General features: G+C 36.3%; 1 protein-coding gene across 7 annotated transcripts in view; it reads right to left on the bottom strand.

Annotated features, from left to right (window-relative positions):
- Positions 1 to 24,430, bottom strand: part of NAV2 (neuron navigator 2) — a 253,203-nt gene that overhangs the window by 21,154 nt on the left and 207,619 nt on the right. For 5 of the 7 annotated variants that reach the window (XM_032224985.1, XM_032224976.1, XM_032225004.1 and 2 more), the window contains 11 exons: positions 21,455 to 21,507; positions 20,400 to 20,423; positions 17,526 to 17,600; positions 14,897 to 14,980; positions 13,592 to 13,703; positions 12,259 to 12,407; positions 8,341 to 8,349; positions 7,729 to 7,901; positions 3,847 to 4,000; positions 1,863 to 2,022; positions 1,250 to 1,350 (listed from right to left, as the gene is read on the bottom strand). In XM_032224985.1, the coding sequence (XP_032080876.1) occupies positions 1,250 to 1,350; positions 1,863 to 2,022; positions 3,847 to 4,000; positions 7,729 to 7,901; positions 8,341 to 8,349; positions 12,259 to 12,407; positions 13,592 to 13,703; positions 14,897 to 14,980; positions 17,526 to 17,600; positions 20,400 to 20,423; positions 21,455 to 21,507 (1,094 nt within the window). The remainder of the gene's footprint in view (positions 1 to 1,249; positions 1,351 to 1,862; positions 2,023 to 3,846; positions 4,001 to 7,728; positions 7,902 to 8,340; positions 8,350 to 12,258; positions 12,408 to 13,591; positions 13,704 to 14,896; positions 14,981 to 17,525; positions 17,601 to 20,399; positions 20,424 to 21,454; positions 21,508 to 24,430) is intronic. The other 2 variants (XM_032224995.1, XM_032225011.1) reach the window with 1 other exon arrangement.

Genomic DNA, 24,430 nt, shown 5'->3' on the forward strand with positions numbered 1-24,430 from the left:
TCTCTAGATATACTTTATGTCTAAAACCAGGAAACTGGTATACATCAAAATTAATATTTTATTTTATCTAATATCAGATTAGGATAAAATAATTTTTTTTCTTACACTGAAAATCTGTCCAAAATAATTTCGCCTAAAACAAGTTCTACTGACAGAAAAGTCTTTTGTCCTTTGCTCTACATCTGATATATAAGTGTAGAATCACCCCCCCCTCAAATTCTTTAAATTACTTTAAAGCTAGAAAAGAGAAAAGCCAGAGGACGTTTTTCAATATGTACAAGACAGAGCTTGAAAATCTTTCCCCTCAAAGGTAGGTATGCTTGGTTTCAATTTCCCTATTTGTTAATTCTAAATTCCTAAAGGACTAGGAGGTCTGGCCTTCAGAACAGTTACCACAACCATGGCTGCTGGCATTAAGTCTAGACTAATAGTCCAAGCAGAATCGTACATCAGGAGCAGCAAGGAAATAAGGAACAAGGGGAAAACATATGCTAGGGGAATCCAGGTTAGAACTTGTCTTTTCAGCACTGAAGCGCTTCTGGTGTTACTACATGACTTTCCTTGCACAGATTCTGAAAACTAAGCTTATTTTAACAACACTCCGTATTCTCGATTTCAATTTATGAAGGTCACGTAGCATGAAAAAGGTGACAGCGCACTCAAGAGGTACTTGAGCAATGTGCTGACATATTCCCTGTTTAACACCCTTCTCTAGTTATGTTTTGAGCAAGATGGTAAATCTTGTTCAAAGGCAAAACAGATTTTCAAAACCCATTTCAATCTGGTGTCAGACCTAGTTCTTGTTGATTTGGGGCCCCCTGGATGAAAAACAGTCTCTAAAGAGAAAACCATAACCTTATGTAGATCCTCGACTTACCACTACAATGGAGCCCAAAATTTCCACTGCTAAATGAGATGGTTGTTAACTGAATTTTGCCCCGTGTTATGACCTCTCTTGTCACAATTGTTAAATGAATCACTGCAGTTGTTAATAACTGCAGTTGTTAAGTGAATCTGGCTTCGTCATTGACTTTGCTTATCAGAAGGTCGCAACTGTCATTTGCCCAGTCAGTTGCCCAATGTCTGAATTTTGATCACATGATCATGGGGATGTCATAAGAGTGAAAAATGGTCATAAGTCACTCTTTTCATTGTAACTTTGAATGGTCACTAAATGAACTGTTGTAAGTTGAGGACCATCTGTATTTCTTAATAACATATTATCATGGCCAGAAATATTTTGACTCACTTCTTTCCATTTCTCTTCCTCCTGAAAGTTGACAACTATTTTAACATGCCTGCCACCTTCTTTCCGAGAAGAACCATCACTGGGGTCATCAAGCATCATATCTGTTAGCGGGAAAACACAGATTCTATCTTCAAATATTGGAAGTTTATGTTTGATTTGGTTTTTGAGATTCTGACATGCATCTCATTCTAGTGATGACTGCTAGTATGAGGGCTAGAAACATGTTTATAAAAGAAAGCTGAGGCTCGCATACTGTTTTAAAATGTCAGCTTTTGTATTTTCAAAATTATGAAGCACACTTTGAACAAATGAAAATCCCCTACCAACTGGGAATAGTTATATAAGAAACAAAGATCACATAAATATTAACACAAAGTTTTCTTTTTTAAAAAAAAACCTGTAATTCTATTAATGTTTGCAATCAGACCATTGAATGTGATTTATTTTTACCTGAGATCACAACTAGAATGCCATGTTTATATTACACTTCAGCTTATAGAAGAACTAGGAGAAAGATTTACTATCCTTGTTCTTCTACTTTAACATCTTATCTATTAATTGAATTCACAGCTGCAGGAGGAAACCTGCCCAATATATGTGCCTATATACTCACCAAGGCTTGCTGACTCTGTGAGGTTAAGACTGTGTTGTGAGAGACCCATCGACTGCCTTGGAGATGAGGAAGGGAAAACTTGAGATTGAACCCTGCTACAGGTGCCTTGGTTTTCAGATTTCAATTGGTCATTTTCAGCTTTCAATTTCTCAATCTCACTCTGGATTTAAAAAACAAAATAAAACAGTGAGGGAGGTAGAAACACAAATATCTTTTTGTTATATTGGAATGTGATCAATATATCATAGAAAGGTAAAATATAACATTTGGAAGGATCCATAGAGATCAGGGTGTCTAAACTCTTGGGAAGTACGAACATATGCTCCAGCATAGTCCCTAAAGATAGCCAGCCAGCATTTGTATGAACATATCTGCCAGTTACTAACTCTATCTCAAGTGATGGACATAATACATACATATACCTACACAATACCAGAGGTGGGTTCCTACCAGTTTAGACGAGTAAGTAGTAACTCGGCCTGCCACGCCCCCGAACTGGTTCTATTGTCGGCGGCCCCATGTTTCATTTCAGGTCTGCGCATGCGCAGAACAATCTTCATTACAAAAATGTAATTCCCCCCCTTTTTTTGACGTTGTACGCATGTGCAGACCTTTTTAGGTGCAAATGTGCACATGCGTGGAGCATGTGGTGCTCCACATGCGCACGAGCAAAGCACATGGAAAAAATTTGGCCGCCAAACCGGCAGTAATGCCGGTAGCAACCCACCCCTGCACAATATATAGATTCTAGTGAGATCCTGCTTCCTTCTTTTGTATTTTCATTGACCCTGTTTAAATGAACTTTTTATTTCTCATCAAAAGACAAGGTCTGTCTTGTCATCGCTAGAGCAAGATTTCGTGTGGAGTCAAAATGGTACACTATATATACACTGGAGCTCTCCAAAGTTTAAAGAAAAAACATTTGCAGCTTTTCTTTCCTCGGTTGACCTGTGTCTTTTTGACAATCCTGTAGCAAAAGTGTTCTCAATTAATGATATGCAGGTGGTTAATTTTAGTGGTCTTTGTAAGAAGCAGACTTGAATAGAGTTTATTGACAACACTAAAATTATGATTCCTCCCAGAAGGTTATTTTGTTGCATTTCTATAAAATTTAAACAAATTCAAAAGCATAGTATCTAAAAAAAGATACAATCTTATAAAGGGAAAATTGCTCATAAAAGATGAAATATTATTGGAATTATGATGGGTGTGGCTTATTTCTATAGGGCGTACAATGTTTTAATATAATTTTCCATTTTTCTCCATTGAAATTATACTTTCAGATATTATCAAAATGTCTATTTGGGATGCAAATTTAATTGTGAACTATACAAAATAAAAACAATAAAGATACAAGGCAAACTTATGAAACAAAAATTCAAGAAACAAAACCAAGTATAAGAGTGCAAAACTAGATAAAGGAGGTGGCGTACTATGAATCTGTCCCACAGTGTCTTCAGTCCTCACACATTCAGTTGTGAAAACATAAGTACAACTTTCTTGAGTAATTCACATCCTGCCTTATCAGGTTCCCAGAACAGCTGCACAAGCAAACAAGCTAATCTGACTACAGCTTTCCTCTTCAGACCTTCAAGTGAAACATGTGGGAGTTGGGGAGAGAAAGGATAAGCTTCATGCCTATTCCATCTTCTATCTACCTTCAATTTCTTTTATGTTCTAGTAAACATCTGCAGAGTACTAGAGAAACACACAGATGTAGGAAACGTGTTTTCTCATAGTACAATTTTATCAAAGCTTTGCAGCTACAAAGAACCAAGCAAACACTGTTGTTTCTTATGAACTTCTGGATGACAATTCGTGGCAACTGTAGTTTAAGGCCCTTACGTTGGCATTTGGTACACACAAAACTTCCTGGTTTCAATCCAATTATCTTTGGTCAATGGAAAGTGTAATGGAATACCACCAATGTCCTAGCACAATGGATCTGCTTTCAGGCTTCCTGGGTGGACTACACATTTCCTACCTGCATCCTGTTCATAGCTTCTCGGAGCTGATCCAGTTGATGAGCAGAGCTGAGGGCCTCTAAACGGATATCAGTCAACTTCATCTCCTTGTCTCTCAGCTCATTCCGCAGCTGCATAACTGTTTCAGCTTCACTGTCAATGCATTCTGAAATTCTGGGAATTTATTTAAAAAAATAAATATTAAGCTAGGATTAGATTAGTTTGGAAGAATATAATATAATAGAGTGAAATAGAATAGAATAGAATTTCTTTATTGGCCAAGTGTAATTGCACACACAAGGAATTTGTGTCCAGTGCATAAGCTCTCAGTGTACATACAATAGGTGATAAACCATGATCATAATCTTCATAAAATACATTCATCATAATCATAAGATATAGCACTCAGTGATAGTCATAGGACTAAATAAGCAATCAACGTAATTCATATTAGAATACTAAATAAAATAATTAATATAAATTGTAAGATTCAAGCAACAAAGTTCTAAGAAGACAAGGAATGGGCAATAGAAAAGATGAGAAGGATAATAGTATGAACTACTATGTAGTTTGACAGTATTGTGGGAATTAGTGGTTCAGCAGATTAATAGCATTGGGTGGGTGGGTGGGCTGTCCTTGTGCCTAGTTGTTTTGCCATGAAAGGTCCTATAGCATCATCTTGAGGGAAGCAGTTGAAACAGTTTATGTCCAGGATGTGAAGGGTTGTATTAGGACATATGAACAATGCATAGTAAAATTAAAATTTGATTTCCTAGGTTTGAACAAAGATTTTTTTTTCACTTTATCCTAATGTTAAGATTTGTTGGACATAATTATTTGAAACTGATATCAGAGCAAGAAATAAATTTGCACTTATGACTACTTTTTAGGGCTGAACAGTGCTTTGGAGACAGCTGGAAAAAATGTTTTAATACATTCTTAGAGTGTGAAACACAGCCCATATACAACTCATTTTCAAGACTACACAGCCACATCACATCTTTCCTTCAGAATCAGAAGAAAAGCTGTGGCTGTTTCAATGAGTCTCAAACAGGGGCTGTATTTGCACTATTTGTTCTGATCCACTGCAGCTGTTTAGCTTCTGCAGGTAACTTGCTGTTAGATGTATGATTCTGTGGAAAATCCATTTAACTTGGAAATCCCAAGTACATTAAGAAGATAGAGAAGCAGCAGCAATCAGTTGGAGATTGATGACCTTAAAGAAAGATTTAGACTCAGCAGGTGTAGTGCACAGCTGGGCCTCCATGTATGATTCTAGACTAGAGGGCTTTGGAAACATACTTTTTCAGACATAAATCATTCTTTTGCACTCTATACAGCCCAAGTTAAAAAAATGGGCACCCTTTGTTTTTCTAGTGTCAGCTTTCCCTTTCCCTGTTTAGCCTTACAAAACTAAATTGAATTACTTCTCGAAACACAAAGGACCAGGAGCATTGTTTGTTGGCAGTTTTTCACATACACATTTTATAAATACCTCCTGTTCACTTTTTTTAAAAAAATAAATAAATGTACAGCTGGCAAGAAACAACAAAGCACAGTTAGAATCCTGAAGGAATCCTAGTGTATTTCAAAGAATTCGGACTTGGAATGTAACCTTGAGAATGCATTAAAATTGGCCATCAAAGGAGATATGAATTTTCAAGGGACCCAAATTCTCCTACTGGGAGAAACCAAGCTTCAGTAGAATTTGCAGCTTCCCTTTGAACATTTCTACTAGCCCTCCTCCTTCACTGATAGTGCTGCCCTTGCGCCTCACCTTCCAGATACCTTCCTTTAAACTCTGACTAAATCTGTAGCAGTGGCAACAAAACAAAAGTGGATAAAAAGGAAACTTCTTTTCCCAACTCCTTTCCTGTTATTTTGCTTCATTGAAATTCATTCTATAGGTAAAACACATTGCACCTACAGTCCTATTTCACTGTTATTTAGCACACTGCAAAGGTAAGAAGCTGGGATAAGACCACCTCCATCCTCTCCTTCCTTCAAATAGCAGTAGCAATAGCACTTAAGACACTTAGCGCTTTATAGCACTCTGTGGGCGATTTACAGTGTCAGCATTTTGTCACCAACAATCTGGGTCCTCATTTTACTGAAGGATGGAAGACCAATTTAACCTTGACCTGGTCAGGATTGAACACTTGGCTGTGGGCAGAGTGGGCCTGCAATACTGCATTCTAACCACTTCTGCCATCACGGCTCTGGGCTCTGTTCCTATCATCAGCTTTGAGAAATGTGGATAGGATTATTTATGTAAAGGTGAAGGAAAGAAAGTTGCATGTTGACACAGAAATATAAACACTCCATTATGTCATAAATGCAACTTTTTTGCATCTCTCCCCTCTCCCCATTTAAAACTACTGCAGACCACACATAACTATTCTTAGAATGCCAAAGCCACTTTCATTATTAACACTACGTTCTGTTTATATTACAAAATCAACTGTGTAAAGTTGAGAGTCACTATTGTCTTTCGCTAAGGGCTGTGTTCCAATTAGCAAAGTCAGCACACATACACACACAATCCTGAAATTTTATTTGTTGAAAATGTAAATAATATAAGGTTGTTTCCTAGTTCACTGCTTTTCGTGATTTGAAGTTAAGGTTGCTTTGTTCCTATGCCTGCATTACTGCTGGTGAGAATTTATCAGTTTATTTGTTTAGCAGCCTTTAGGTCATAAAGCTATGAACATTCTCTTCGGAGTAAATTGCACAATGGATCTTGCTTCTGAGAAAAGGTGCATAGATTTCTGCTAGAATTGCCTTCTTCAAATAACTATTCTGATCTAGTAACATCTCCACCTCAGGCACTTCTGCCTGTTGGAAGCCTTTTCCTTTGATGTTAATGAAGGGAACCTTGTAAAAAATGAATTGCTCATAGCCCAATACATAGTGAATGAAGAGATCCTGTAGAAGTACTTGCTATAGACTCAGGTGGAAAACTTCTCATTAAGGAGCAAGACTATCCCTAATACCGTAACTGTAAAGTGCCCCCAAAATTTTGAATTTCCCCTTTACTCATTAAAAAGTAATGCTGCCGAATTTAGTAGTGCCCAGAGCAATCAAGTGAAACCTGTATATAGAAAAATGGCACACACTTGATTTAAAGTATGAGTTTATGTATCATATTCATTATTACAGGTGCTCCTCAAATTATGACAATTATTTTCTAAGGGAGAAAATTCCACTTCATAATCACTACTCAGGGCAAATTAGGAAACAGTCAAATATATTTCCATTTTATAGTTACATTCATTTTCAAATATCTCACAGGTCTATTATTGAAATATTCTAAACACGGAGGTGTCATTTCTAAAGTTTTTTTAAAATGTGTTCTTAATTTTAAAAGAAATTCAGGTTTAGTGCTTCAAATGCCTGTAATGAAAATTGCCCAGGATCAAATACCAAAGATATCAATAGCTTTTTGTTCAACTGTTGTTTGCAACTACAGTACAAAAAGCAATTTAAGGGATTTTATCAGCTGGGAAGAAGTTAAAAAATGACTGAATTCACTTTAGCCTTGCAGTAGTGTAAGTGAAAGGAATGAAGCAAAGAGAAAACTACAGGCACATATTTCTCCCTGAAGTAAAAAGGAGAAATTCTTATTAAAATATTGCTGCCTTAAATGCAGCAATTTCTTCATAAACTGAATGAATTTTAAAACTGAGGCAAATGGGGAAAAAAGAATGAGGAAGCAAATACTGCAAGAGATATGAGGTCTGGAGATAAACTGATGTGAAAAAGAAAAGAACTTGTGATGAAGAAAATCTACCTGAATCTTATAGAAGAATCTCCAGAAAAATGAGAATTAAATTTGGTATAGTGTAATATTACAATATTAAAATGAAATCTATGGGGTTTTTTTGCCGCCAGATTCAACTTACAGGGAATTGGAATGTGAAGTTCTGAGTAATGGCGTAGATACCACTGTACCATTGTGTGGTAATTTTGGCGAAGAAGGCAATGAGTAATCTGTCATCTCCTCAATGTCGGAATGAGAAGATGCCGATTTGGGGGACTTCTTTTTCCCAAAAGCTTGCTTGAAAGAACTGCGTAACTGAAAAGAGAAGAGCAAAATAAACACATAATGGATTTGGGGGAAAATGCTTTATGACAATAAAGAATAAAAGAGAGAAGAGCTAACATGCGACACTTAAAATAAAAGGTTACCAAGTCATTCCATTTGGTAGCAGTGCAAACTTAATGACTGAAGTAATTCCTTCCTAATGACTTTATACCTTGTTAAGGAAGTGGAGGATCTGAGTTGCTTTGCTGATAAGTGCTGGTAATAACAAGTGCTGCTTGGAAGCATTCTCCCACCCACCCCCCTGCTTTCTTTTGTAAACAGGACCTTAGTCCAACCTCTTTTCATCCCAAGGACTGTTTTATTAAGATGTTACGAGAGGCTTCAGTTATGAGGTGACATGGCTCAGACAGACACTGATGCAGATAGGGTTAATGGATGAGTTAGCTTATTTAAGATATGTCTTCCTTACCTCATTGACCTGCCGCAGGAAGTGAAAGCAGAAAGGGAAGGGAAAGGAAAAAAAGACATGTTTTAACAGATAAAGCCAAAGACATGGAAAGCATTGGATTGCTCAGACAAATATTACCCCTCTGCTCCCCAAAGCAGGCACACATAATTACGCTACTGTAGTCATTTTTTCCCCTTGCCTTTTAATGTACGATCAGGATGTTTCGCACACCAAATAGTTGACATACAGGTTATTGTCTAAATGTATACAGTTATGTGAACTTCACTAAATCCAGCACAGGATGATACATATGATTTTTTAAACCTAAAAGCTCTCTTATTTTTCCCCAAAAAGTGATTGACTATGGTCTTGGGAGGAATTATATAAATGATTGGAGATCCTGATAAGGTTATAACATAATATGTTCAAAGTTGTAACCATGTTGTCTCCTTCACTCACCATTAGTTTAATACACTGATCTATAATATGCCTAGAAGAACAAACGTGATCTCCTCCAAATGTGATATGGTGCAGGAAAAATAGATCTTACTATTATGCTTAGCAAAATCAGGCCTACATATGTATTCTTCTCATTTTTCCTCCTCAACCATTGTGGAAATTATTCTCCTCTCTAGGATATACACATTTATTTGATGCCCTTCAATTTAAGGAAAAGAAATAATTCAAGACTTTTTGGTAAAAACAACTTCAAACAATCCTAAACTCTCCAGATCAAGGGCCAAAGGAGATTACCATATGATTAGGTGGTAAAATGTCTTCAAGTTACCAAAAGCACACTTGTAATATAACTGTTTTAAAGGCCAAAACATGTTAAAAAATTAGTGAGCTAAATAGTTTCTGCATAATCAATGTTAGTTCCCAATTATTTTCAAGTTCATTCAGGACAGTATATGGTTCATTTGGACACAACTCAGAATCCGACCACTTAGGTAGACTATAGCAGCGATGGCAAACCTTGTTTGGCTAGCGTGCCATAAGCAGGGGGAGTGCAGGGTGTGTGTGCACGGGTGTGCTGCACCCATAATGCAATGTGTGACCCCCCCCCCCTGGTTTGCTTGTAGGGCCGCTTTAAGTCCCTTCAGCTTCCCTGAAGGCTCCAGAGGACAAAAAAGATCCTACGAGTAAACTGGAAGTCACTTAAACCGATCCCATGAGCAAATGGAAGTCTGTTCCTGAATTTCCGGTTTGCCCGTAGGGCCGGTTTTTTTTGCGCTCCGGAAGCCTCCTAAAAGCCTCTGGAGCCTGGGAAGGGCGAAAAATGGCTTTAAAAAAAGGCTGAACTCACATGCCCTGACAAATGGCTCTGCGTGCCAACTGTGGCACGCATGCCATAGGTTCGCCATCCCGGGACTATAGGAAGTAAGAGCTTTAGTTCAAACTACAATGATTTTTAGCATAAGGGACTTTGCATAATAGAAATCATGACCAATGAAGAAACAGCATCTAAAAATATTATAAAGTAGCTTCTCTATCACAAGTTAAGTTTAACAAGAAATATTTTGGCTTCATCATTCCTACAACAATAGGTAAACAGACCCCATGGGAATAATAAATACTTGCTCAAAAGAACTTTGTTCAACACACATACAGATATTAGTTTTGTCTTATCAGCTAACACAAATGTGCGCTATATAACGCACAATGAAGCCACGAAAATAATAAGAAAATTAAAACGACCGAAATATAATAAAATCTTAAAATTTCAGAAGATTCCAGTAATTTGGGGCAAGGTCATCAATATCGCTCATGAGCTTTTGGAATTAGAACAGAGAGATTCCTGCAAGATTTAGCAATCTCTTTGTGTTCTTTTCATAGATTATTAATAGCAACTTTGTGGGTGACTATCATTATACAAAATTGCATGATGGTATCATCACCTGAAAAGATAGTTAGATTTTGTCTAATTGCTAGACAATTGCTAGACATTTATCTCAATAATTATTATTGTATTATCCTCACACATACTGTATGTTTTAAACACAGAATGCTAATCCATATCTGCTGCCATGCTTCCATTAACCATGGTCTTGTGATTCCCACTGACCTTCTCCCTACAAGATTCCCAGACTTTCCTATTGATTTGTGGTAAGGTGTCAGGAATGTTGTAAATTAGGATCAAAAGACCATGGTGAATGGTAACAGTACTGTGTCATTTCCGTAGAAGTAACAGCAAGAACTTTCCAAAATATCAGTCCGATGGGAGTAATGAGTCCCAGCATTCCATAGGTTAGCCATTTTGAAGTATTTATTTCTTTGTTTCTACTCCATCATTATTATTTTTACAAATAATTCAAGTTGGGAAACATATCCAACAAAACCTCCTCCTCCTATTTTCTACAACAACCCTGTGAGGTAAGTTGGGCTGAGAGTGACTGGCCCAAGGTCACCCAGCTGGCTTTCATGACTGAGATGGGACTAGAATTTGCATTCTCCCAGTTTCTAGCCTGGCGCTTTCAGCACCAGATCAAACAGGCTTTCTGGTATCTTGGTTGAAAGTGTTTTGCCTTATGACGCATCATTTCACCCAGTTAAAAGTTACAGGTGTGAAACTTTTAGTTGTATGTATGTATATATGTATGTATGTATGCATGTATGTATGTATGTATCTTCCATCTTCTGTAACAGAAATATGACTTTTGGGTCTCTGTATCTGGTTATCTCTTCTGAAATACGTTAACAAAATATGTTAAAATCTAAAAGATTTTCAATTTACATATGTCTTTATATTGCCTGCTCCTTTATCATCCTTCCAGGCACAATTTATCTGGAGCAATAATACAGGCATATGAAAGTCAGCTTTGTTTAGTGGCTAAGGCACCAGGCTAGAAAGCCAGATACTCTTAAGCTCTAGTCCAGGAGTGTCAAACTCAATTTCATTGAGGCCGCATCAGGGCTGTGATAGATCTTGGGGTGTGTGGCCTACTGGGTGGGCGTGGCCAGCTTGACACCACTCTCCAAACTGCTGGCATGTTCCTCTTCACACTGGGTACCCCTGGCCAAAGCAAAACGAGTAGACTGGGCCAAAGCCATGTGGGCCGTCCCCTTACATTTTCCAGGATGGCTCTATGGGCCGATCTGACCACATCATAGGTTGGATCTGGCCCACGGGCCTTGTGTTTGACACCCCCGCTCTAGTCCTATCTCAGCCATGAAAGCCAGCTGGGTGACTTTGGGCCAGTCACACTGTCTCAGCCCAACCCACCTCACAGGTGGTTGTTGTTGGGAGGAAAATAGAAAGAGAAAGGTTTTTGGATATGTTTGCCACTTTAAGTTATTTATTAACAAAAACAAAGTTGGGATACAAATAAGTAAGTAAGTAAATAAATAAGTAAATAAATAAATAAATAAATAAAGTGTGATTATGGGTTTAACGCTTCACACTCTTTGCCACTAAAATTGGTTCTTTCCTGTAGGTTTTTGCCCATGGTATCTAAAATATATGATTGTAAAATAAATAAATAAACAAACAAACAAAAGGAAACCCTCAGATCAGAGATACAATCCTGCCCTCCTGTCCCAGTTGTCATAGATTTGTTCAACTGACAGAGTAAAAGCGTCTACTAAGTGCCTCTAATACATCATCACAGTCCGGATAACCCAGGGGTAGCCAACGTTTTTATACCTACTGCCCACTTTTGTATCTCTGTTAGTAGTAAAATTTTCTAACCACCCACTGGTTCCACAGTAATGGTGATTTATAAAGTAGGGAAGTCAATTAAATTTTAAAAAGAAAAGTGCTTCAATATCGGACAAAACCCGTACCGCCAACCATGAAAGCTGGAACGCCCACAAGTGGGCGGTAGGGACCAGGTTGACTACCACTAGGATAACTTTTTACTATTTGGCTTCTTGTGTAAGATCCTTTGGTATATTCAAGGAAACATGCTTTGTTCACTGAAAGACATTATTCAAACATACCCAGTTTTTTCTCTTCTTTTTCTTTGAGTCACATTCTATATTGCTTCCCACACTGGAATGACTAGTAGCACTGTTAATACTAGAGACGCTGTCTGAAGAGTGTTGTCTTCTGATCCTCAAGTCAGTAGTCTGGGCAGTTCCACCACTTCCTAAATATTAATTTAAACATAGTTGTAAACATTTGGACATAATATTTGGCCTCTACTCTCTCTACACTGTATATTTTCAATTGCTGTACCTTATTGCTTTGTGCAATCCTTATCGTTTATATTTTTTTTCCATAAACAACTCAAAAACCTAGGATCTTTACACTGTATTTTTTTCAACTGATATTTCTTCTATTACACCTAACTTGGTTTCTGATCCATAATTATCTACGACAGACAGTTATTGTAGAGAAATATTGTCACTGGAAAAAGAAGAGGCCTCCAGCGACATCTACAGCTAACCACAGTAAGTCCAAAAGGATGAAATGTACTTTGTGACATCCCAACGCAAGTCCAGCCCTTTTATTCTTGAGTCATGCCATCACGTGCAAGGGGTGGAACTTTTGTTGTGACACACTGTTTCTCACCTGCCTGCCATTCCACCCCATGGAATCATAGAAGTAGACTAGAAAAACAGCACTAATTAAGGAGAATGAAAAAACAGATCTATTCTGATTGATGTATAAGATTATCTAGTAATGAAAGATCAAATGGCAGTGACATGCTCACAACAGACTGCAGAATAACAGACAGGCAGATAAGAATGTCAAAGAGAGGTGAGACAATTTGTAATTATCTCTCCCTTTTGTTTTTCATTCTGCAGATATTTGTAGTTTTGATCAGGCTTACAAACGTCTGGTATTAGTGCACTTCATATATCTGAATACTGTTTATTGTAAAACTATAGGGTTTTTAAAAAACTACAACTATTTAAAACTATGGTATACTAATAATAATGTCATACTCTTAACTATTAAATAATTCTGCTATTCTTTTTAGTGTTAAAATGACCAGGAACAAATTAAAGATAATTTAAGCATACATTATAACTACACTTAAATTTTATATCCCAATTTTGGTTTAATAATTTTGGTTACCACCTTAAATACTCAGAAGGGTAGAAGATAGATAGATAGATAGATAGATAGATAGATAGATAGATAGATAGATAATAACTGATTATTGACAAAATACCGGCTTCCTATTTCATGAAAGACACTTTCAAGACAGTTCGATAATTATCTATCTCTAGGAAAGAACTTTGCATCAGCTATTATCAGGAGGCTGAATGTCCTCAGAGTGCTACATTGTTATTGAAAGTAAAGATTGTATTTTGGATTCTTTACCTTTGCAGGTGAGCTCAGGTGTGTTAATTACTCCATTAATGGCAGCCTGAGCAGCAGCATTTTGTTTTTTCAGTAATTCAATTGTTTTCCTTAACTCATTCAATTCAGAATCCTGAAGCATGAAGAAATCAAGCATACAAAAAAATTCACATTGAAGGTTTCAATAAGTACAATCAATTAACTGGAAAAATGTTTTTACTTTCTGGTAAATCTGTGGCTGGTCCCCGAGCAACAGCCAACTTCATGGAGCATGTCTCACATCTTCAATCATAGGATGTAAATTCATGCACAACACTTTTTAATCAATAGTTTTCTCCATGTGCACAATCCATTGGATATGATGCATTGATTTGTCAAATATATTTTGTTTCTCGCATTTACATTATGATGCCTGAAAATTCAATGGCCTTCACACTTATAAACTATATAGATGAGAAGGTAGTGGTAGTACAGTATTACTCAAGTTTTAGGGACTTTAACCAAAACTAGAGCTTCTAAATGTGTCGGGCCACAGTCACCTATTCAATAACCTTTACTGAATTTTGTGGGACCTGACAGCTCCGCTGACAAGTGTAGGACTGCACAATTAGATGATTCTAATATCCAAATGACATTGAAGGGAAAATGTAACACCAAAATTGTCTAAGTAGTCAGTTCTGAATACATATATTTTTCTACTTTTATCTTTATGATAGGTCTATTGTTCTATAGAAAATATTCTTGATTTATGTTTAAAATGTATTAGTAGATAGAAAATATGATAAATTTTATTTATAGCTAGGATTGTTTCTATATCATATACTGTAGTTATAGGAAAACACAATAAAAGTGCAATATTGGCCTAATGGAATCATTTCGTGTTGTTTTATTTCAGAGATAAACATATTTCCCTTTATGTAAACTTTTTAAATAAGAACCCATCTGGAAACTATCTGTAAGCTATTTGGTTATAGTTGAATGGGATGCAACTGAAATTATCAAAGTTTTTTTTGCTGAAATGCTAATTTTTTAGAATTGGAGAGAGAATGTCAAGAAAATAGGGTTTGTAAAAAACTCTGTGAATGGAAATTAGAAACCTAGACTGACATTAATTGCTCAGGTAAGTGGTCAACAATCTCTTATATTCTTTCTTACAGGAAAGTTTATATGTTGATCACTGGCAAAAGAGCAAATCAAAATTCTGACATGTGCTGAGTTTTACTTTGCTTGCTAGCTTGATTTCAAAATCATCATTTACGATGAACTCAATTTCAAAAAATTGATTTTGGAATCATTGGAAAACAAACAAGGGAATGTCAAACTTGCCTTCTGTTCTGCAGTCATGGTAAGACTTTGCAATCTAATGGTCATGTTTCCTAGGCTCTGCTCGAATGCTGCCACGAGGTGAGCCTGTAAATTAAATCATATGATCCAGTTGATTATGAGCTTATCTGCTGAAAAAAAAAAAGTAAAATACTGCACAGCATACATCATAATCCACAGATGGTTCCACTCTGCTGCAAATGTCATTTACAAACTCAATATAGACACTTGAGATGTGGGAAGCAAAATCAAATAGCTTTATAGCAACTAGCTATACACGTCTTGAATGGATAGCATTACCTAATCAAGGAACAAGTTTCCACAATTTCTTATTCAGAGCTGTGGCACCTGTTCCAACTAATAAGAACTTTTTAGTTACGCTGTTGCAGAGTTAGCAATCAGTGCAAGGTGCTGATACTGAGTCTGATACAAACATGAATCTCTGACACATAATCTAAAGCAGTGGTAGTCAACCTGGTCCCTACCGCCCACTAGTGAACATTCCAGCTTTCATGGTGGGCAGTAGGGGTTTGCTGTATAAATTTTATAAAGTAAAGTTACTTCCCTACTTTATAAATCACCATTACTGTGGAACCGGTGGGCAGTTAGAAAATTTTATTACTAACAGAGATACAAAAGTGGGCGGTAGGTATAAAAAGGTTGACTACCCGTGATCTAAAGCAAGGGTGTCAAACTTGTGGGGTCACGTTGTCGTCATGTGATGTATCACATCTTCCCACCTTCGCTAAAATGGGGATGGGTGTGGCCAGCACATGACATATCCAGGCCACGTGCCTCAGTTTGACACTCCTGGTCTAAAGCAATATTTCTCAAATTTAGAAATTTTAAGGTGATATCAATAGAACAGAGGATTAAGGACTTCACAATTTGAATTCCACAAGAAACATGGACTTCCACTCCTAGAATTCCCCAGCCAGCATAGTTGGCTGGAGAATTCCTGAAATTGAAGTTACATATCTTAAAGTTCCTAAATTTGAGAAACCCCAGTTTAAAAGATGGCAGCTTTTTCCTCTAACCCAGTTCTTTTGTTATGATTATGTGGTACAGTAGGTTTTCTGCAGTCACCCAAAAACATATCTGTCCTCACATTTACAGTGAAAACAACCATAAAGAGGATTGAAACATTGGGATATGTGGCTTTGACTTTTCTCTGCTGCTGTAAAAACAAACCAGACAGAGACTGTGAGAAAAATAGCAGAAAACAAAACAAGCTTAGCACAGAGTACATGTATTACACAGCTAAAATGTTTATTTAAAAATACTGGAGCAAATCATTCCTGTTTGAAAGAAATGTGCTAACTATATCAAATACTCGTAAAGGTTTTCATTTCAAATAAAAGAGAAAAGTGGGGGGAGGAAGCTTTTAAGACGAAATCGTATTTTTGACTTTTGTAATATGAAGCCAAAAATGTGTTTACTTTTGGACAATTATTCCGATCATTATCTTTTCAAAAAGACAAAATGTTCATTACCTTTTGAATAGCAGCAACCTTAATAAAATATTCCTACACTGTGTAGGAATAAGTGACTAAGCCTTACAAATTAAGTATTTCATAGCAAAATAGCAGGTTCAATTCTGGCATATCTGCTTGGTATACTGCTTTCCAGCGATTTTCGGGTATGTGGTGCTCATATCCCAGAATTCTATGGCCAGCATGGCTATCAATGAGAATTCTGGGAATTGAAGTCCATACACCTGGAAATTGTTAAGGGAAACATCGGTTTAATGCATGAGAGGAATCTTTTAAATTCATGATATATGTATATTCAACAGCATTACTCGCAGTAATTTCCCTATATTTAGCCTGACTGCTATAAGCATACTTGAGAGGTAAGATATAAATTTAGAAACCCATCATTTTGGATGAGTTGGTTTCATTCCCAGACTATTTTCTAGACAATAACTTAAAGACTGACATAAATTCTGATGATTTAACAGCTGTGCCAGCTTGATAAAAAAAAACTAGCCATATATGGGATGTCAAACCCTTTTTTGTGAAAGAAAAATCATGTGAGCAAGCTAATTTTATAGAAATTATGAAATATAGTCTCACACTTATCATTTCAGTAGAAGGACCTAAATCATTCATTAAAAAAAAGAGATTATCTTCTACCATTACAATGAATGGAAGGGGTGGGGAGAGGAAAGATGACCCCAATATTTTCATGTTTGCTTTGGGAACTACAACCATTGCAATGCATTTAAGATTAAAGTCAACAGACAGAAAATGTACATTGAAAAATGTAGAACTTCACATTGCCCAAATCTTTAGAGAAGCTGACATATTACAGTACTAGCCTGATATTTTTTTCTTCAATATAACAATAATAATAATCTAAACTGGGTATTTTTAGTCATTGAAGGAACGTTCTTTCTTTCTTTTCCAAATATAGCTATCTAGAGCAGGGGTTTTCTACCCTCACAACTTTAAGACCTGTTAACTTCAACTCCCAGAGTTCCTCCGCTAATGAAGCTGGGAATTCTGGGGATTGAAGTCCACAAGTTTTAAAGTTGCCAAGGTGGGAGACCCCTGATCTAGAGTTATAGAATATTTCAGATCATTTTTTTAACCATCAATTATCAGCTTCTGCTTCTCTGAGCTGTACTCACGTTGGCAGTCAGTTGAGTTGTCAGAGCTGAAACTTTCTCTTGCGATGCATCCAACTCCCTCCTTAGCTTGCGAATCTAAATGTTATATTTCAAAACATGGTTCTGTTTAACAAGATCTTCAACACCCACATATATACATACACACAGATATACCCTATATGAATTTTGGACCTCTTTGAAGACACACTATTGACACAGTTATAATGAAGCCCATTACTATTGGCTCAACTACTGGAAATAATATCTTTGGCATGATGTCATCAATTTTGTGGAAATTCATTTTGATGGAAGTTCCAGATCTACATTGCTGATCCTCTGGGAAATCAGTTGCAATTCAATTGCTTCGTATATGTTTGATAACCACTGTTATTTATTCTGTTGCTATTTGTTGTTTTCTATTTACTTTACTGACTTGGTTCAGATACAATGATGGACTAAAATGTAGTTATTTGTTTTGGACTAAATGTGATTTGTTATTTATAAAACCACTATTGTTTAAACAATTGATTAAACAAACGATAGTTTTAGTAGTTTGGTCCATTAACTAATTTGAAGACTTGTTTTAACTTTTATGGCGATTTTTTTGTCATTTTGTTAGCTACTTTCAGAAATATTTGATCAGAAAAAGACATATAGTATTTTTCGGAGTATAAGACGCACCGGAATATAAGATACACCAAGGTTTTGAAGAGAGGGACAGAAAGAGAGAGAAATACAGTAGGTAGGTAGGAAGAGAGAGAGTAGTTCGATAGGTAGATAAAGGGATAGAGAGAGAGAAAGAGAGAGAGAGAAATACAGTAGGTAGGTAGGGAGAGTGTATAGGTAGATAGGTAGGTAGGTAGAGGGATAGAGAGAAAAATAGAAAGAGAGAGAGAGAAATACAGTAGATAGGTAGGGAGAGAGAGAGTAGGTAGGTTGGTAGGTAGATAAAGGGATAGAGAGAGAGAAATAGAGAGAGAGAAATACAGTAGCAATAGCAATAGCAGTTAGACATATACCACTTCATAGGGCTTTCAGCCCTCTCTGAGCGGTTTACAGAGTCAGCATATTGCCCTCAACAACAATCCGGGTCCTCATTTTACCCACCTCGGAAGGATGGAAGGCTGAGTCAACCCTGAACCGGTGAGATTTGAACAGCCGAACTGCAGAACTGCAGTCAGCTGAAGTAGCCTGCAGTGCTGCATTTAACCACTGCGCCACCTCGGCTCTTAGATAGTAGATAGGTAGGGGGAGAGAGTGTGTAGGTAGAGCGATACAGAAAGAGAAATAGAGAGAGAGAGAGAAATACAGTAGCTAGGTAGGTGTTTTTGCTGGCACAGCACTTGATCAATCTAATTCTCATCAATCAAAGAGCTTTCCAAAAGGAAAAAAAAAAGTTTTTTCACTCTGCAAACCTCCTAAAAATGGCCCATTTTTCATGAAACCCAAAGGCATGAATAGCCTTGGGATGGGCTTGCAGAGTGCTCCTGGAGGGGTGGGGTGGAGCAAAAATGAGCAAAAAATGGCCCTTTTGTGAAAACTGGCCCCATTTTTTGTCAAAAAAAATCCTGCATGCATAGCCTTATGGAGGCTTAAAGAATGCTGCTGGGGGCTGGGGGTGGGGAAACAGCCCGTCTTTTGCTCATTTCCGCCCTCCCCAGCCCCTAGGAGCTGTCTGAAAGCCTCCAGAAGGGTATGCACGGCCATTTTGGTGAAGGGGTGGGGCTTCGGGAGGCAAAAAATGTATTCGGTGTATAAGACGCACCAAGATTTTCAGCCTCTTTTTTGAGGAAAAAGGGTGCATCTTATACTCCGAAAAATATGGTAGATAAAAACTCTACTTGTCTAAATACTGGGTAAATATTATCAAAGTTAGCAAATTGCACTAGTAGATTTTTTAAAAGAGTTTACATAGGAGTGTAGCCAGCAGAAAGATTACTCATTATGGTTCAAAGATATGGAGGTAAAATTACATCATGCACTAGATTAGATTAAAAATATTACCTCACTCTTAATTCAGTTAATATGTTTAATACAAAATGCATTGTCTATGAGCAAGTGTCCAGGAGTTCTCCAAACTCATTCTTTATATAAAATGCAAAAATAACATCCAAACAATATTTCCACCCAGTAATGTCCAGGCCCATGTAGTTTGGATCAGATGACAGACTACATAGCAACATTTATTGAGCATTTGAAATTGAGGATATTCAAACAAAATACAAGAGTAGTACAGATATTACATTTCTGGGGATGTCTCTCTTCACAAGTTACTGATAAAGATAAGCAAGTGCTTAATTTCAACATAGGTACTAACTGCTAGTGATTCGTAAAAGATAATTTGGATCATGGTGGCAAAGGGTTGGCACAGTTTCCAACAGAGAAAATATTATAACAAGAAGCCAGGACTGAACAAATCTAAGGCCGGCTATTAACTTTTTAGTTGTAACAGTCATTTCGGAACCCAAGAATATATTTTAAGTCATAGTCAACATGATATGTTATGAGGAACGGATATATATATACACACACACACATACATACACACACTGTATATCCCGTGTTGATGAGATCACACTCGTCATCTTCAGGCTGGTGCCTTTGGCTTCGTGCTTGTGCGAGCAAACATGATGAGTGTGACCTCGTCAAAACGTTGCTAAGATACTATCAATCTTACACGGGAAAAGACCCGAATACATATCTATCTATCTATCTATCTATCTATCTATCTATCTATCTATCTATCATAATAATTTAAGATAAATTATTAAAGAGGCCACTGTATTTATATCACTGACTTTAAAAAATGAAATATCATATCCAATTATCTAAATATTTAAAATGTGTACCTGTCACCGAGTTTAGTAATTTTAAGAAAAATAAAATCCTCCTTACCTCTGACTGACATTTTTCTTCGGGCTATGAGGGGAAAAAAAAGAGACTTTGTTTGAAAAGTGTATTAAAATCAGCGGATTCATTTAATTGTTCAGCTTACCAATAACCTGTCACTCAAAACACTTGTCTTTTTAATCCAAAACAGCTTTTATTCAGCTATGTAATTTACTATTTAATAATATTCATTTTGTGCAGTTTGTATAATATGAAAATAGAAACATTAAAATATTACTGTAAATAAATAATAAATATTATTGCACTCTATTCCATAATGTCAGTAAATGCAGCAGGCACAATTCCCCCCCCCAAAAAAAATAAGATACACTTATAAGATATTAGGGCAGGGATCCCCAACCCCAGACTATGGATTGGCATCTGATCACAGTGCGCAAAAAACTATGCTGCACAAACAAGCGAAGCTCCATCCACGCATGTCCGGTCTGTGGAAAAACCTCTCTCCATGGGACCAGTTCTTGGTGCCCAAAATGCTGGGGATCACTGACTCAGGGCTTAAATTTATCAGAAATAAATATTGATTTCACTGATTATTTTCTTCTCCAGCTCTGTAGTTATAAATAGCTGCACTAATGAATCCAGGAGCTTATCAAATGGGACATGCTCCTCTTGATTAGTGGTAAATTATGTTATGCTACTGGCTAATTAGCAGTGTGTACTTCTCTTAAACACCACTTTTTGTAAGCTAAAGACATCCACTTTTCACTAGGTATTATTTTAATTGAAAGTGCTACATTACATAAAACAAATAGAAGAGCTTATGTAATTCCCTATGTGACTTCTGCTTTTAAGTCCAACTTGGATTCATCAGTTTATCAGTCACAGTTTCCCCATCCACTGATTTCATAAGATTTTCTATCCATCTTATAGAAATCAAAGGATAAGAATACAATAAAGCATGGAAGTTGCTTGTGGGAACAATTATTCCATTCCTTCTTCTAGTTTGAGCTCTCAGGTCCATAGTCCTACTTAATGAATTAAATTTGTTACGTTCTTTTGCTGCCAACTTCATACAGACTGATTGTGGTTATGACACTCACCGTTGAGTAAATAGATGATGTGCTTGACACCAAAGATAGAGATGAACCATGCACTACAGGAAAGATAAATAAACACATTAGCCATTGGATTTTTGTTTTATATGATAAGTAACAACAGCAGATTATTACATAAGCCGTATACATACTACGGATGTTCATAAGGGCTACACATTTCACCAGCAGCCTATTTAAAAATTGCATCACCAGTCATGAACGTATTTACTGAACATAAATCTTTGCAGACGTATCAGAAGGTAAGCTGAAATAAATGGAAGCATTATACAGACCATAGCCCAAAATGATCTCAAATCAAGCTTTTAAAAATCATTACTTGGATGTAAATATTTGCCTGCTTGTTGTATTTCAAACATTGCAAGGTTATGATAGTGCATGGAAAATGGAACAGAAGATGATGAGAAGCAGACAAAGTAAAGGTTCAACTGACCAGTCCAGTTTCACCATATTGTTGGCCTGAAGCATAAACAGTAAAAGGGAGTTAAAAGATTTCGTAAATAAAAAAGACTGAATATTTTGGTGTGACTAGGTTAGATAAAAAGACTCATTTAATTGTAAATCAGCAATGTAAGAGAAAGTACACTGGAATATATTTTGATATTTCCTAAGGGAAAAAAAACCTAGGGAAAAATACATTTTTGTCAAACATATTTACAAAGTGATTTACAAAATAGTTTTAAAATATTAACATATAAATGTATGTATTCATATTTTAAAAAGCAAACATAATTATTTAACAAATTTATACAGCTTTGGTATCAAAAGCTATTCATAGCTAAATGATGCTCAAATTCTGTATATCTACAGTGGAAAATACATTGTATTATTTTCCAGAAACACTTCCTATATTATTTCTTTTAAAATGGCTAATCCCCCAGTCCTTGAAGAATAAGGCTAGCTGTTGAAAAGGCAAGATGACATTTTCTTTCTATATTAGTCCTAAAAAAACTTTATATTGCCAAGAAGCCGAGAGTGCAATGGACTCATAGATCTGACTCAATGCAGAATGGCACACCATTTTGTACAATAATTATTGGAAACCAAGCATGTTGCTTTCTGATTGCCTTCCTTCTAGCAACACACCTGGGTAGATACTCAATAAAGTATTAATAGTAAAATGGCAATGTATCTGTCAAAGTAGGACCCATGGATTCCTCACATCAATTGTATACTTTTTGGTCTGTTTTAAATGCATATTCAATACTTTTTATTAAAACTGAACAAATATATAAATAATTGGATTGTTAGCAGTATGTAAAACATGATTCTTGCATGCTGCATTGCTATGGAACTTTTAATGTATAGCATGTAACTTTATCAGTAACTTTAAAAATAGCACTTTCAGCAAATATGTGAATCAGGCTATTACGGTATATTTTACAAACCCAGTTACTGTATATAATGTAATCAAGTTTGCAGTAGTGACTTTATTCTGGTATGTGAGTTTTTTAAATGTGGTTTTTATGACATTTAAATTCTGCTTCTATTAGACATTCCTAAATCATTATAAGGAGAACTTGTATGAAAATAAATCACCTGCTATTGTTACAAGTTCTAAAAAAGCACAGTGATTTCTTGTATTAAGGAGTTTACTTTTACATTCATCAAATACCAAGAATATTTTACAACCTCTTAGTTCACCAAAATGCTTATGTGTCTGAAAATCTGAATACCAAGTATGATGTTTCTGTATTTCAAGATCGCATATTGAATTATTCTGCTTTGAGTCCAAAATTATTCTTGGCACAGAAAATATTATACATATTTCATTTGTTATACTTTTCATTTTTTTTCTTTTATTAAATTTACAATTCTTGCAGAATGTAAATTTCCCAGGAAATTCACACACTTCCATCTAAAACATATATTTATGGTTCCTGCAATTGTGTAAAATGGAAAAAAAAAAGAACTGTTCTGACCCATAAAGATCACAATTAAACATAAAATTTAAGAAGTATACTAAGAAAAGCCTGGTATTAAATTAGGCAATTAAAAACTCAACTTATTTTTGAACCTTCACAATATTTTTTTTAACTCTGACAAACACTTGACCTGGTTAGTTCACCACCTGGTCACCCAAGTGCTGAGCTCAGTGAACAAGATACCAAGTGTCAGCTAGTTTTTAGGTAGTATAACTATTTCAGAGAAAAATTTTGAAAACCCCCAAAGTGAAATCATTACTAGGCGCAACCAATTCATATTCAACTGATAGTAGAAGAAAGAAGTTTGGGCAGGGAAAGATCAGTAGCTTAGGAAATTATATTACTGAACTTCAATCAGTAAATTAGATAAGTGGGAAGTGAGAATTTCCATTTTATGTGCCTAACTCAATATTCTTATCCAGGCCACATAGGTGCTTCTGCTTTTTAAATGCCACAAGTCTCCATCTCACCTTTACTGTTGGGGAGAGTAAAGGCAACTTAGAAGATGTTGCTGCTTCAGGGTGATAGGTTGCTTGACATGGTAAATTCCCAGTGACCTGCACTGTTGGTGCATGAGAAGGAGTCTAGGATATGTCTGGTTCTGGGACCAGGAAGAGTCTTACGGTCCTTGTTCCTCCTAATTTGAGCGAATATTGCACCACTGTCAACAAGTATTTTTTCCCCACATCCCTGACTGCAGTCTACTTAATGCAGCCTTTAGGACAAAAGAGATTTTTCTATCTCTTCCAGAGAAATTAAAGATGAGCTAAAAGGGTCACTATTTGAAATCAGTGATATTAGGTAAGCTGAAAGTAGGGATAAGCAGTAGGAGAGGTCTGAAAAAGAGGTCTTGTGCATTCAAGAGTAGCATTAAGGCTTTGCAGACTATTTCACAGATCTTTTCACATCTAAAAATCACAAGCGTGTTGATGCTTTTGTCTCCTTGATTTATCTGAACCATTTTTCTCACCTCAGGTCAAACAATAACATCTGATTTCTACCCCTATTTTCTGACATTGGCATTTGTTGAAAAACAAAG

The sequence above is a fragment of the Thamnophis elegans genome, chromosome 1 (genome assembly GCF_009769535.1).
Source record: "Thamnophis elegans isolate rThaEle1 chromosome 1, rThaEle1.pri, whole genome shotgun sequence".
NCBI classification, from domain to species: Eukaryota; Metazoa; Chordata; class Lepidosauria; order Squamata; family Colubridae; genus Thamnophis; species Thamnophis elegans.